We start from the raw sequence: 16,410 nt of genomic DNA, 5'->3' as shown, positions 1-16,410 counted from the left end.
AGAGTTACTGGGGCTGTTTGTGCCAGTACTGGTACAGAAGAAATGCCTGTACATCCATCTGTTCCTCAAAGGATCGTTTGTAAAGGCTTTAGTGAGGGCTGATTGTTCTGGGCAATTTCTGTAATTGAAAAAAAAAAAAACAAAAAACATCCCAGCGATCTTAAGTACAAACGGCATAGTGTGTGATAATACTTCAATAAAAAGCCTGTATGACTTAAGGATATTAACATACATCAAAGAAAAAGCTTCCCTGATACACGTAATGAACATGTTGCATTATTTTCACAGTTGTGCACTAAAGAATTCATAGACACTTCTGAAAGTTATCAGTTTATTCCAACATATAGGAATAATATGGTGAAAGATGAACTAGCTGAGGTTATCCAATTATTTATCGAAATAGTGCACTATTCAGATTTACAGTAATCTTGGATTAAAGGAAAATGAATTTTTTAAAGGTTTTCTTAATCAGTCAGAGCTCAAAATACCTAATAAGAAAAAACACTTTTGAACAGAAAGAATATGCTAAAGGTCCATTTAAATTTTATGAGCAAGAATATAAAAGTTTGATCAAGTGGTCACTTATTAGAAAAGTTGCACTTTCAAACAAAAGGGACAGTCTCAAAGACCTATTAATGATACATCTGTGGACGTTTTTAGTCTGTGCACTCAGCACTGCTACTGTAGGGCAAACTCCTGCCCCTTCCCTTGGGCCAGAACAAATATTTGTACAGTTAAGGGGTTGGAGAAATTGACTGGAGTTTTTTTTGCCCACGGTAACAAGTCTTTGTATTGGTTCACTACACAGCTGCAGGAACAGTTCTGCAAGCAAAAAAAACAAACCAGGATGTCAGAGGCTGAGGCCATCATGTCAAAAACCAGTGAAACACCAAAACACTAAGACCCTGCTCCCAGTCCCATGCTCTTGTCATTTATCTTATATTAGTTCCTGCACTCCTAAAATTCCTGGATGGCATTTTTCAGCAGCAATGTAGATTTATGCTGGATTAAAGGAACTATGTAAATGCGGCTATGGTTGTACTGTTATTGCCAGTTACAGAATCACGCAATAAAATAAGCCACTAAAGTGATCCAGATTAAAAATAAACATCAGTATCTCTCCCCTCTTTTTTGGATATTCTATCCCTTTTTTTAAGAGACTCTCCAGCGGTTTCAGACCAAGAGGATCACAAAGCACACTTCGGTCATGGCAGACTTCATCAATGGTTCTCATTCTTGCCTGGAGGCTTGCTATCCAGCCCTAAAAATCAGACATGTAGACTACACTTTCTGAAAATACTGTTTTACATTCTATTTTGTTCCTTTCATTAAAATTGTAGCACTACTAGAATTAAAACAGGGCTTTCTTCAGTCTCTCTGCTCTCTTCTAGCTGCAAGATCTACAGGTGCATCACACTTGCTGGAAGAGTAAGCTAAAACTTATGACCTAGCTCCTCAGGAAAAGGGAACAGCAGGGCAATCTTTGGGAACACAATGCTACAAGACCCAGCACTTTACACAGTACATCCTGCGAGACACAAAGGATGTCAGAAACATGGCTAGACCTGAAAAAGCTACAAGCTGTCAAGTCATTAATTCTATATTTTTAAGAAGAAAGACTTCTTCCCCCATAGGAAGTATTCCTCTGGATTTGCACAACTAGCATCCTTCAACATACAGTTTAGTTCCAGGGACACTGGAGAAAAATTTGAAACAAGATTCCAAGAGCAGCATATCAAATTCAGCATAACAACAACACAATACGTATTGAAGAGAAGCTGGTTGTCATTTTGCTAAATTGTTGAAAGATATATAAAACAGTTACTTGACTTAGCAATTGAATTCTTAGTTTGACTTCTACTATGATTTCACAAGTGAAACTTTACTTTGAACAATGAGAACATCTGACTCTAAGCCAGATCATCTTGCTCTGACTGCACTGTACTTTTGAAAGAGTGAATAAAAAATGCATACTAACCTTATTTGAAAATATACAGGCAAATTCCATTTGTTGTTAAAACTGTGGTAGGAAGGATGAGATCTTAACCGTTTCACGCTAGCCTGAGAGCCACACTGTCGTTCAAATTTCCGTACAAAATCCATACTAGTAGTGTACTTCTGCAGAAAGAGAAAAACCATTCTGATCACCCTCAAGGTCCCAGCAAACAAGTAAGGCCACCACCCATTTCAGCAGAACTCTTCTACTATACTACAGTTAAAATCGAGGTTCAGAATGGGCTGACACTGCCCCATCATCTAATCATAAAAGGCTAAAATCCCAGATTGCACTGAAACCAAAACGAGTTAACTAGCAGGTGTTATTCTACGATAAGCAGAGATAGTGCAGGGCACTTCTAAAAAGCATAAAATCGTTCAGGTGCCCTGAACAAGCAGAACTGATCAGAGAGATGCACCAGTATTTCTGAGCTGAATCACTGGGGTGTAACAACGGTGCTGCAAAGTACTAAGAACGGTCAGTCACAGGAGATAAAGTGATAAATAATCAGGAACAAAACCCAGAAGGACACATAACCAAACACATCTGAGGATGAAAGCATGGTGTTTTTTCTGTTATATAGGGCCTGTATTATAGGAATTTCTAGAACTGTTTCCCTAAAAATATGTTTTGCAAACACCAAATATTTGCAGAACTTTAGTTTACCTAAAATTAACATTTTAGTTATATACTTCTAGTAAGATGTTTACAAATAGTATTAAGTCAGTTGCAAGCAAAGAAAAATTACACTAATCCTCAAATGCACTTTGTGCTTACTCTCAACAGTAACTTATTAACACTCTGAAAAGAAATTAAATAATAAATTAAATCATACAGAAAGCAGAATGACAAACACTTGAGCAAAAAAAAGGAAAACATCCACAAAAGCTATTACACATGCTCATTAAGCCCCTGCTGAATTAATAAAATAAGCCTGACCGAATCTCTCAGTGCTTCTGACTTCATTGCAATAAGAGCAGCAGCAGGGCTGTAGTAGCAGCAAGGCTTTTACCACAAACCAGAGTACAACATGAGTGATGCGATTTTGCCTCTTATGAAGCAGTAAAACATCCTCAGGAGAAGCCCCGAAGTTGCTGCTTCTCCTGTTCTCAGGTTCTGTTCTCAGAAACTCTCCTGCGACCATGGGACACACACTGACATGGGCATGCTTTTGTGCTGTGTATCTCAGGAAGTTCGTAAATTTCTGTTAAAAGTATCATTATAGCACATTTTCATTATAGCACATTTTTCTTGGGACAGGGCAGTTTCAGTGTGTCAACACGGTATTCTGGAAATTGAAGACAAAAGCTTTTAGGCAACTACTTTTCTCCCAACATGGGTGTATCTGTAACACAACGGAACCGTACAATCTATGGGAGTTAAACTCAGAATGAGTGACAGATCAGTGCTCTTTCAGGCCTCTTTTCTTAGATAATAAACCCAGTACCGTCAAAAGGCAAACAAGCCATTAATGCTCTGTAACCTTAAGTATTAGTCAGAGATATAAACCAAACACTCTGAAAAGATCTATCATTCAAGAGGTATTTATATAGTTATCGATAACACTATGTCCAAGAGAGGGAACTAACTGGAAGATTGGTTCCCATGTCAGCTTCTAGGATTGAATTGTTGACTGCACAAAGTTATTTAAGAGAAGCTAAAGTGGGAAACAAAATGGAGCAATTTTCAAACACAAGAATTTAAACTCAACAGTCCCAAATGAAAGTTTAGGGATAAAAGAAGTTTTCTTTGCAAGTATGTGTGAACCTACAAATCTGACTCAGAAATAACTGGACAACAACCTGAAACATTAAAAAAAAAAAACAAAACTCTGCACAAGTAAACAGTTATTTTAACATACATGCTTAACACTGACAGTCTTATTTTTACAGGATTTAAACAAAATATTTTCCATTCCCCCCTTACATCTAAAAACCTAGCAGATAACCCTGCATATTCCAACTTTTCAGCATTAAACCTATACACATATATATATATATATATATGCAAACAAACCTGGAGAAACAGACTTTTATGGATTTCTATCAACCTAGGAAACAGAGCTAGAAGATACTGTCTAAAAATCTGTGCTGCATTACTTGGATTATCAGCAGTGCAGAAACTAAAAGTTGTTTTTCCCCTCCTTTACTTCAGAAGTACTCCTATTAGTCTTTAGATAGACATAACAGCATTTTTACACTGGGCATTTCAACTTCTTATTGATTTCTAGATAAAATATTTTAATTATTTAGACTCTGAGTCACTCAAGTAGTCAAAAGCAGCCTGGAAAGTACTTTAGACTTACTACATGATTCACTTGGGAGTCATGGGGGGTGCTGGGTTTTTATGGTTTTGTCTTTGTAAATAAACACAATAGTACTATTGGTCAATATTGGCTTAATATAAGATGACAGACTTTTAAAAACAATTCATTTAAATAGCAAACCCAGACCTTCTGAAGAAAAAAAAAAAAATCCTTGTGTAAACCAAGCAGCACAGGTGACAAAAGCCCAGCACAGCTCACAATTTGCAGTATGTAGGGCATTAGGTGACAGCTTGAAGAGTGACTGAAGCTTTATGGAAAACTGAGAAGTATTCTCACAGGGGATGGGGAACACCCTATAGTGTGACTTGCATGGCATTACCACAACTTTCTTAAACATCCTTTTCCTTTGCTTCTTACTCAGAGCCAGCCCTGCAAACACTCACTGTCATGCCTGCCTGCCTTCAATTATTCAATATATCTGTATGAAAGATACCTTAAATTCCAATAAAAATGTAAGTATTCAGTAAAAGCAGTTTTGTATGAACACAAGAAGTATGATTTGCCTTATAAACCTCCACTAGCAATCCAACATTTCCTTATGTCATTTGTCCTGATCTGCTTACTATGCAGATCAGTTTATCACTGCCTGCCATCTCCATCTTGAAAATAAAACATTTCACGCTAATCATAAGTCAAGTTGCAAGGAAAAAAAAATCCTAATATTTCAGCAATCAAGGTTGAATACAGACAGAAAGGACATGAAGAAAGCAGAAAGCTCATATTTTCTACTTGTGACATACTAATAAAGTACTGTCAGAGCCAATGTTCACACCAGATCAAGAAATCTGTTTCAACATTAGTAAAAGATGATCTTTTAGAGGCAAAGCAGCACTGCCAAAGAAGAAAATAGAAGCGACAAGTACTTCAAATTCATTTTTATAATTAAGCTTGCTTCACAATTATTTGCGATACCAGAGAAAATACTTATTTTATGTTCTAAGACTTATCACACTGCCTCCAGGCATTTTTGGTTCTTTTATTTGACTTGTGTTTCTCATCATGACATAATCATAGAATCATAGGATGGTTAGGGTTGGAAAGGACCTTAAAGATCATCTGCAGTACTAAAAAAAAGCAAGAGCTAAAACAAGCAAATGAAACAAATATTTTTTTTAACCTTCCTATAGCACAGGGCAAGTTGTAACCCAGGTATTTAATTAACATTAGAGCCCTTCCTATACAGAAGTCCTGCGTGAAGTGGGTGAACTCCTGTGTTCATTTACTTTGCAGTTCTAGAACTAAGAAAGAACATCTACTCCTAAAACAAATATTAAGCCCAAATTCTCATTACTAAATGGTTTACAATAACTTCTGTATGACCTTTCCTGACAAACGTGAGGGGAGAATTAATTACTATGAAAATTAAATCAAGTGATTTGAGATAACATCCTCTTCTGAGTCACGCAACAACATGAATTTACACAAAAGCAACAGGGAAAAAGCTAGAGAACATGACTCATTCAATTCTTGTGTGTGTCAAAGGAATCATAAATAGAACAAAAATAAAATTAATTACCTCATGAAACACATCTGGGTTTCCAGGGTTAAAAAGTGATGGCAATTTCTCTTCTAATCCACGTACTATTTCTGGCCACACTGAATTCACTAAGAAATCATATCCAGGAACAATATCTGCTTTTTCACTGCAATAAAATTGCAATTATTCCATGGTTATGTTTTACCACCAGGCTTCTATTTGGAGGTAGCGACAACTAAAAAGATATGCAGTGCATTAGATAAAATAATTAAGTTTTTTTTTTACATAGGTGTGCTGATTCCCTTATACTATTCTTCCTTCCAGGTTTCATATCTGATCCTACAGTCTTACCAAATGCAAGGTAATTTTTTACAACTCTCAAAGTGTTTTAAAATTTTGTTATATATTTTGCAAGTTTGTTATAGAAAATTAGTACATTTCAGCTGAGAACTCCTATTCTTACTTGTATATTTCAAGTTTTGACAGCTCCAGACTTCGAAGAGGTACCAAGTAGGAGTCATGCGACTAATGCAACGGAAAGAAGCAGAACTTCTTCATAATTGTTCCAAGCTGTGCTTATACATGATATTGTGCTTCGAAGCAAAAGATTAAAAGCTACCTTGATTATGCAAATTTATAAATTGAGAGCAGAAGAGAGACAAGCATTTAATTCCAGTTCAGTACACTACAGTACAAAGTAGAAACATTCCATTATTAAGAAGGAAGATTAAAACTCGCTGAGGGATTAAAAGAATTGAAATGTTAGTAAAACTTAGGAGTCATAAAAAGCTCAGCAATGGATGACTAATTAGAAAAGTAATTCTGCAGTCCCTAGGGGCTATATCCATAGTTCTGTTAATTACAGCAGTCTACTATATTAAACAGCCAGCAAACAGATTAAAAAAATTGATACAATTCAGAAGACCTCAATTATTTAAACTTCAAAACAGGCAAATTAATTGCATAAGGAATTCATCACTTTTGGAGTAGACAGTGGAAGCACTACACAAATCAATTAAACCTGTAGTTCCAGAATAAGCAATAAATCAGTCAAACCTCTGGGGATCATCCCTACTTCTCTTATGTACACTAACGACCCAGTAACTTTTGAACTTACATTTTTTTAATAGCTTTATTATGCCCTTCTCCTTGGATGAAGTGTACAATCATGTTTCATGGATTCAAAAAACAAGGTATCTGTCACATTGTATTATGAACCATACTCAATTCTGCTGCTGAAATACAGCATTCTCTTTCTATCCTCTGAAAGTCTGGGCTGTGGCACAAAGAAAGTCTGTTCACTGTTTTGTTTTGAAAAACACGGACATGAGAGAGAAATCAAACTTGACTATGAATCTTCACAAAAGGCCAGACAAGATGGAAACTATGCAAAACACTTTATATGATAATTGCTGTCAATTTAGTGCAACCGAGAGAAATCACAAGATATTTACCTTGAAATAGCTCCCCCTGTTACTTCACGCAAGAGACGGCAGTGATGAGGAACAAACTCCAATAGTTTGTTGTACATAGCCTGAAGGCCATTCGGATGAGATTGAACATACTGTTCCACAATCACCTGCCAGGAAGAGTTCAGAGTTAAATGTCAGAAAAGTGAATATGAAATACCGTGATGCAAGACTTACAGTCTACTCACTTAAAAACTTCTAACATTTTAACCCCAAATATTGGGATAGTTAGTACATTACTTTTCATACTATAGTTTCCATGTATAACTTGCTAGCTTGAATTATTACTTCCTTTAATGCAGCATTCTAACTGGCAAGATTGGTGCCAAGAATGGGAATGACCTCCTTGCTTTTAAACGTTAGCCACCATGTCTGGCTCCCCACCCACTGCACACACCACTGCTCCCTGAAGCAGTCTGTAAAGTCAAACACGTGACTGGCAAAAGCTAATCAAACCTCATAATAAAGTAAAAAAATTCTTCTAAATTTAGAGCTTGCTGGTCCAATCCTAAATGCAGGTAAGCCAATATCCAAGAATCTTCTGTGACAGTGCTAAGCCTTTAACGCAGCTAGCAAAGCGGTTTGTCGGGACAGTACCTCATAGCCAATGAAAAGGGATAATCTCTGCCATAAAAAGAAGGTAGGCAGCGTTGCACAATACAGGAAAAGAACAACGGTTTACATTTCTTGGTAGTCTTCTACCTGTCTGAACACTTTTCCCTCTTGCTACATAAACAAGCAGAATGGTACAGAAATAGGATAAGAATAGATAATGAGAAAATCGAGAGGGGGAAGACAATCTGTCCCCGACTCTATCAGTTGCTACAGCATTAGGAAGCATAAGGAAGTCTGTCCTTAGGGGCAGAGGTCACCACCATTCAACTCCTCCCACCCAAAAGCCAGCAGTTGTCTTTGGTTTGTAAAATCTGTATGTATACAGAGTAAAACCAGAATAATTTTTAAAGTTTCCTTTGCAACATCAGAAAAGAAACATCCTACTGACAATGGCGCACTGCTCAAGTGTTATCAGACTCTTCTTTCACAGGGAAGAGAAGGGAAATTCCATCTCTTGGCTGCTGAAGACATTACTGACTGAAAAAAGGTAATTTCTTTTCCCTATCTTGATTTAAAAGAACAACTCCCTCAGCAAAAGTTATACAGATTAACTCTTCACTTGCCTCGTTTGGGAACGTCGTGGCAAATGGCCACTAAATGAACAAAGGAAGCAAATACCTTAAGGTTACTTCTGCATTTATGTTCAGAAAGGCACATCAGTGCAAGGAAAAGCAACCATATTACTGCCTACAGAAACCTACTGAATGCATTTAGAAACAACATTCACATTGCTTTTATGGGTCTTAAAAAACATGTTAATTCTGTACTATAAGTAGTCCTACTTTTTTTTGTAAAATACAGTAAAGAACAAACTGTTTTAAATATCCTGACAGAGTACCTCTCATGGTTTACTGAGCAAAGAGAACATTATTAAATATCTCAATTTAAAGAGTAATGACAGTAAAAGAAAATCTTGACAGCAAAGGCAAAGATACATCAGTAGCATAACTTGGGAGTCAAAGCCACTGAAACGTGATATGTATTAGAGGCAACAGGTGGGAGATCTATTCTGCCTTCTATTAACATGCAAAAATTCAAGCAAGTGTGAATCTGCAATCACCAAGGCAGCTCTTGTTGCTTACAGTTTTTCCTCCCCACAGCAGCAGGAAAATTAATACTACTGAAAGATTCATAATGCTAGTTTTAGAAAAACAACTTTATAGTCCTGGCACTGGCCCAGTTTAACTTCTTCTTTAAGTACAGTGAATTTAATGCATTTATGATATACCCTGACAGAAAGACAGGGAAACTTCCTGCAACAGGACAGTCAGCACTAGTAATTGTATTGTAAAAGGGCACTCATTCAGATCTCAGCAGGGAACAAATATCCTCTGAAATGACATGGAATCATTACCTGACCTGGGCATAATTCCCAACACACTGATGAAAAGGGTCAAAAGAAGTCTTGGTATTATAGCAACATCACTTCAGCACTTCATTAAAGCTGTAATGAACGTGCTTTATCAAGTAATTTCAAACACAGCAGACTATCAAACATTTTAAAATTAATTTTTAGATTTTCACTTGAAGCTAGAGTTACCATAACATTGTAGGCCCTTAGAAATGTTTTCAGTGGCAACTGCAGGTGTGCTGACATATAAGAAAAATTAAGCACAACTGACTGACTTGCTGACTGTTCCACTATTGTGGCAGGTTACTGTCTGAGCTTTTTTTTTTCTGGAGAACTTACATTATCATCAACCACAACAAAAAGAAAAAAAAGTAGTGTAGACTAGACACCAACTGTTCAGGCCAGAAGAAGTGGCAAGAACACAGTGACGAGAAACCATTTTACAGGTAGCAGCAAAAGTTGCAGAGTCAGGAGAATTAGCAAAAGTCCCCCAATTTCAGAAAATTCAATCAGTACTTCGTGATTAGTCAACTTGTTACTGTAAACTGATGGCCTACTAAAATCAGTTTCTGGCCATCTGACACATGTTTCCGCACCAGACAGCAGCAAATGCTTCCCAAACACTTGTTCCTGCTCCTGCTAATGTCCTGGCATAGCTGGGAACTGCAGAAACTACTTCTTCATACAATGGGAAGAAAAGGACATAGCACTAAGAACCACTTGTGCTGTATCTGCCTGCTATCGAGCCAGCCATGGAGAAATGCAAACCTCAGATCTGATCCAATTCTCACAGATGCACCCTGGTCCAGAATAAATTGGATTTTACTCCAGTCATATGCTTGGTTTAAGGTTTGTTCTTTGTATTCCTTGCCCCAAGAAAAATGTAGGTAAGAAAAAGCCAACCTGAAATTGGTGACAGACAAAGAGATCCCTCCACCCTTTTTTCTCAACAACAAACAAATTGACATTGTGTTGGGGCTCAGTTCACCTGCTCTCTCCACAAAGGCATTTTGAAGCTGCTAATGAAAGCTGGAGGTTAAAAGGGAAAATAAGCATGTTTGCAAATCAATTAATTTTCTTTGGCTTCTTGATTTTATCTTACCTCATCTACATAAGGTTTTACAAGCACTTGACCAACTAACGCCTCTGCATCTCGTGTTTTGTCAATCGTTGCATAAGTGCGAAGACAGTGACGTATTATATCAACATTTGAAGTCTGAAGGCCTTCCAAGAGCAGCCCTTCCAGAGACTGCTGCAACATAGCTGTTATTCCAGCTATACGCTACGAAGAGAAACAAAATACAGTAACAAAAAACCCCAAAAGCAAAGCCTTGTCATTGTTGCTGAAGTAAATTCCTCCAGAAATACCTAATTTAGCTTTCAATTTTCATTTGAAAGGTACACAAGTTTTGATAACTGTCAGCATTAAATTAACATTAACACAAACTTAATGGGTTACTGACACTATTTAACACAGTATTTATTATAGTAAGGTTAAAAGTCAATTCTTTTCCTTTATATGTTGTAAGTTATGCTGCAACTTATCTAAGGTCCTGAAGAAATAGGTCAAAAATTGTTTCTTGTTCATCTGAACCACTATGTGTCATAACACACAAAAGCTTTACAATAAGTCACCAGGGATAACAACTGTGGCATTTACCCCTCACTGTCAAAAACTAAAATGATAGTGTGCTCCCAGTACTACTTCCCAAATTACTACAAACCAAAGACATTGAGATATACTGGACAAAAAAAAAAAAAATTAAAAAAGACATGCCATTAGATTCCTTTCAGCTTCTGCCAATCAGCTGCTTCAGTCAACATATATTCTCCCATTTGCTAACCATTTTTCCTCATCTCCTGCAACACCTCTTCCACTAGATCCAACTCATTGCTGTACTACCTGCAGACACACTCCTGGCCCAAGATGGTCCCTCACAACTTTATACTTGACGCAAGTTCAGCAACACACATGGATTGAATCACAGCTGAACTACCAACTACTACTTATAGGCAATTTTTTTCTCTGGTCTTTTGCATGCAATATGGTGTCCATTCATCCTAAAATGATTCTTTAAATAGCCACAGAATTTGTTCTGAACGTGCAAGGCCCGTAATACAATTGCTGACTAGTCATGAAAACTATGATCTGATGACCCTTACCAGCACCAGGTACAAGAGAGAAGCTCTAGCAAGCATCACTAAGGAAGCCACATGATAAAGTATCAAAGGTCTTTCCACCATAAATACTACCCTCTTCTTCACACTTCTGTTGTTATCCACATTTGATAACTCAGTGACCAGAACAGTCTTGTCAACAGGCATATTCAATTTATATTCTGGTCTGTACGCTGCAGCTAACAGAACCAACACAAATCTCCAGAACTAGGCCTCAATATCAGCAAGCGGTCAAACCGCAAGATGCAATAGGCTGACAAAAATGTCCGTCGTATTTCCTACTCTTATGCTAAGTAATTTATCCTAAAAAAGTTAGCAAGCAAAGCATAGACCCTCAGAAGAAGCAATACTTCTAGTCAACTGATAAAAATGACCTCTTGAAACTCATGTTCCCCCATAGATTAATTCAATAACACTCTGTGAAAACAGGCATTTTTCTTACAATTATATTGGTTTTGCTTGATCCTACACGTGTTAAGCTGGGTATCATGCAATACTTACTGGTCTCACTTTGTCCAAAAGGGGCATTCCTTTGCTCTGTACTGCATGAAATTGTAGTTGATTAAATTCTGTGGCAATTCTCTCTAAAACCTGTCCAGTTAAAAGTGGGCTAGAAGAGAGATGATACAAAATGAGAATACACAGTCAGATCCTTTCAAATCAACTCACTTTCATCTGCGGCAGACAGATAATGGTCTCCCCCAGTTTTTGTGGCTTAATCGAAATAATACTTGGAATTCTGATAGGTATTACTACAATGATTGCAACCATGCAATAATAATCTAGAACAGACTACATGATTAGATATGTTTTGAAGCTACTAAGACATCAAGTGGATGAAGCAGAAGCCGAGAAGAACATAAGCAGCTGCCTCAGCAGTATGAAACACTTTTCTATATGGTAGTGCTGCTTACTGTCACATGAAAAGGCAGTCTTACAGTTCATACCGTAGTCAGTGCTCTTCACCATCCAGATTTGCTCATTTCCCTTTTTTGTCATGTGGTAAAACTAATGACAACTATCGCTACAGAAACAAACAGTCCTGCCCTTTTCAGGTCTATACAGTCCCAATAATTAGCCAAATTTTCAGCTGTTCAAGTACAATCTTGTTTTGAAACATGATTCTGCAAAGTGCCTCAGCCTGACCAAAAACATTTGTCCCTCCATGTATGAACCTGTTCTTCTGTCTACCTCCCCCCACCTCACTACCACGTGGTCCAGTGCACTAAACTGAACAGACAGTCTCACGTTCAAACAGGTTCATGAAATTGTCTTTTTCCTCCAGTTAATTTGCACTTTTATCCCAGTCAATTATTCGAAGCATATGGCTGGTACATGAGTTCCAAAACTGGCTGAAAGGCACCTTCCACCCCTCATCAAAGGCAGAGGAAGAAGTTTAACAACTTCCATAAAGTTGTTAAAAAACAAAACTTGGAAGTCTGACTGGAATTTCTCATAAACTTTCCTTCTACCAGAAATATTACATGTGTGGCTTGCCTGCCTTAGACTATTCTTGCAGCAGACCTTTGAGTTATACCTAAGCAGGGAAAACAAGAAAAGCTATTTCCCATTTTACTTCCAAATGATATTGGAATAAACTGTACTGTAGAGAGTATCTGAGATGTGACAGGATTAGTGACTTCCAAGAAAAAAAAAATTAATTGCATACAAACTTCAAAAAGCACAGTGCTTTCAGTAAACACGTAAGTAATTCAAACTTTGGAGGCTGAGTTGCTTGTTCTGTGAATGACCAGCTTGCAGAAGGCTAAACACAAGAAAATATTAAAATAACAATCACTTACTCCACCAGAGTTACACTGCTAAAGATACATCCTAATGTTTGTAAATTCATCTACACCAAAAACATGAAATTAAGTTAGTCCCCTCAATTACAAACAAAATCAAACATTTACACATTTTTTACCTGTTTCCCTCCAATGAGGACAATTCTTTAGTGCCCTGAGAATGCAGAATCTTCTCAATTTTCTCAACAGACTGAATAACATGAATAAGTCTCAGGACACACATCTGTAATTGAAGAAAGATTTTTCATGTCTGACTCGAATCCCAATTTACATTACCTAACAATCTTAAAGGCATTTTGGATGGTTTTTTCAGGTTGGTGTTTTTTTGGGGTTTTTTTGCTGGTGTTAAATTATCTGCCTCCATCTTAATATTTGAGGCACATCTCAGTTGAAGTATCGCTTACATAAGTCCATAAAATTCCAAAATGTTTGTCACAGATGTGTAACACCTGTTTTTATCCTTGATTTTTACTATGTTAAGCCCAAAGACTAGTTCCTTCCTCTCACATAAAAATTAAACTGATGAATTTCAATTACATTCATAATAAGCAAGTTTATATACTACAAGCAGAAACATGAGTAACTGTAATTTAAAAGCCAACCAAAGCATAGATTTTTTTATCAAGTAAAATAAATATATATTATCAACTAGACACTGTAAAAAATGGAGTCTGTCAACCAAACTTCAGTCATTATTTTTACAAGTGCAAAATCCAGCATGGTGTGCATCTAGACAGCCTAAAACTTTGCAAATTTCATTTTCTCTAGGTTAATGGCAAAACAAAAAGTTGCTTGAATGAGGATCTTTTCAAGGTAGTAAGTTGTCTATTGTACCTTTTTTCTTCTAATATCTTCCTGTTTAGTCATTCGGTCATCTACTGCTTGAATTCCTTCACTGACACATGACTTGAGACTCTGTGAGAGAGAAAGTCAGTATGAAAAGTTGGCTTACCACTTGAGGTTTAAAGAAAAACTTAATCCAAAAATTAAGATGTGACAGACTAATAAGAATATAGTACAAATAAATGCTACAGTACATCAACTATTCTCTAAGTGAAAAAAACAGAAATAAGAATGAACAACTGAAGGTATAACCTGCTCCTAAAGTACTGCCACCACAAGTATCATTATTTCATCCAGAAGTGTTCTTTTAGTACCTTACAGAGAACAAAACACCTTTCACACAGTAATAAGCAATAAAACCAATATGATTTCATGTCTTGAAACTGAAGTTACAAAGCAGATTTAAGTAGCATTTTTCACATAAATATTGATCTATGCTAAAACTGTGAACCTATTTTCCATTTTAGACATCTAGGCTAAGATACTCTGAAGCCACATTTATGAAAAAACATCCCTTTTAACCATCTGCCAAGATGAATAAAGATTGCCCTTCAGCAAGTCACTGTGGAAGAGCAGGAATAAGATCGACCTTCAAGAGGGTGATCTTTTACAGTTAAACCACAAGACTGTGCAAAAAAAGTCCTCAGTGGGACTGTGTTGCATCTGACTTATCTACTACCATCTTTAAGTTACTCAAATATTAAAACAGTTTCAATATTTCACCATATACTGGTCTTGCAAGAGTTTATTTATCACTTTTAAGAAATCCTTTATCTCTTCATTAATAGGCACTAGAGAAAACTTAAATTTACTGCTACTACAACTGCTTGAAAACACAAAGCCTCTTGTACTACTGCTCTAAGAAGTCAATTTTCAAATATAAGTTTATCATAATAATTATTAACATGAATAAAAGACATTCTATATATCATATGAAAGTGAGCTGAATTTTACCAAGCTGTGTATAATGATCGTTTTGAGCATACCATAACTTCTTCCTTTAACTGTCCCAAGGGTACTGAAAGCTGATTAAGGGCCTTGTCCATGCCAACCTAAAATTAGCATAAAAACATGTATTACTTTTTTGTTAAGTTCAGATGTCAACTAGTGACAAAGCCTATAATTTTAGAGATACTAAAAGAGACCCGAGAAATGATACCTCCCTTTACAGTCTCCAGTTTTAAGTGCAATGCAAAAATATGTTACGTCAAGTACAGAGATAAAGATATCAGACTGCTTGTCCCACAAGACAAAAATGAAAGAAAACTTTGACCTCTGGAAATTTTTCTTCCAATAAAAATGCTAAACCTCAGTCTTTGAACCTATATAATTGGAACGTGGATGAACTGGAGTAAAAGAGCAGGATACACAGTGGACAAGACATCTTAATATGAAAATGATTAAAATTCTCAGGCAAGTGGGTTGGGTTTTTTTAGGATATATTGACTGTATAGGAAATGTAAGGATTCCTAAACGAATCCCTGAGAATGGCCTTATTTTAACTTTGCTATACAATTTTTATGACTTCTTCCCCTAAATTTTACAGCCACTAACAGTTTTTTAAAAAGTCTGCCTTGAGTATAACTTCCTAATGAATTTATTTTTTTTAAGACAAAAAGCATATACCTAAAACATTTATTACAGGCCAACAGCAATTCTGTACAGTAGCTACATTGTACAATAAAGGTCTTTCAGTTTCTCTCACAGTTTAATATGTCTTAATGTCAAAATAAAAGCCACATACTTTTCATATGAAAAATAAAAACCACAGTAAAACAAGTTAAGTCTGAACTACATAGTACACCTTAATAAGACTTACTAGATTTGTTGAGAGATTAACAAAATCTGCATAGTCCTTATTTATGAGTTCTACCATAGCAGTTTTAAGGAGTTTGTAATAGAGCTCCAGATCCTCTCTGAGCTCTTCCAACTGCACACGTTTCCTGCAGTCTGACACAAAGTGATCAACATCAAAATCCGGCTGAAAATGAAACAGGAAAGAGAGAAGGATGTAAGTAAAAAGTTCAAACTGGGAATATCTCCCCTCCCACCCCCCCTCGGGAAATTCCCCCCCCCCCCCCCCCCCCCAAAAAAAAAAAAAAAAAAAAAAAAAAGTATTCCATATGCCAGGGAGCTGACCAAACTGAAGCACTGGGGGGCAAAAAGGCTACTTAACAGAGTGGTGTTCAATGTTCCAAACTCCGGGCCTTTCATGTCAAAAGCACACAATGTTGTGGGTCAGAGTACCGAAAAGACTATCTCTCCAAAATACACGGTGCATATTCCCCGTATACACTTAAAAAAAAAAACCCCAAAACAACCAACGAACCAAAAGTCGACACAGAGGCAA

General features: G+C 36.7%; 1 protein-coding gene across 1 annotated transcript in view; it reads right to left on the bottom strand.

Annotated features, from left to right (window-relative positions):
• Positions 1 to 16,041, bottom strand: part of COG2 (component of oligomeric golgi complex 2) — a gene marked incomplete at its 5' end in the record, with an annotated part of 29,251 nt that extends 13,210 nt beyond the window's left edge. The window contains 9 exons of the mRNA XM_010074529.1: positions 1,979 to 2,118; positions 5,839 to 5,965; positions 7,254 to 7,378; positions 10,337 to 10,516; positions 11,914 to 12,022; positions 13,337 to 13,440; positions 14,052 to 14,132; positions 15,047 to 15,112; positions 15,880 to 16,041. Coding sequence (XP_010072831.1) covers positions 1,979 to 2,118; positions 5,839 to 5,965; positions 7,254 to 7,378; positions 10,337 to 10,516; positions 11,914 to 12,022; positions 13,337 to 13,440; positions 14,052 to 14,132; positions 15,047 to 15,112; positions 15,880 to 16,041 — 1,094 coding nt within the window. The remainder of the gene's footprint in view (positions 1 to 1,978; positions 2,119 to 5,838; positions 5,966 to 7,253; positions 7,379 to 10,336; positions 10,517 to 11,913; positions 12,023 to 13,336; positions 13,441 to 14,051; positions 14,133 to 15,046; positions 15,113 to 15,879) is intronic.
• Positions 16,042 to 16,410: the final 369 nt, after the last annotated feature.

Source organism: Pterocles gutturalis, unplaced genomic scaffold, assembly GCF_000699245.1.
Source record: "Pterocles gutturalis isolate BGI_N339 unplaced genomic scaffold, ASM69924v1 scaffold23862, whole genome shotgun sequence".
Taxonomy (NCBI): domain Eukaryota; kingdom Metazoa; phylum Chordata; class Aves; order Pterocliformes; family Pteroclidae; genus Pterocles; species Pterocles gutturalis.
This window is presented reverse-complemented; position numbering and strand designations above follow the sequence as displayed.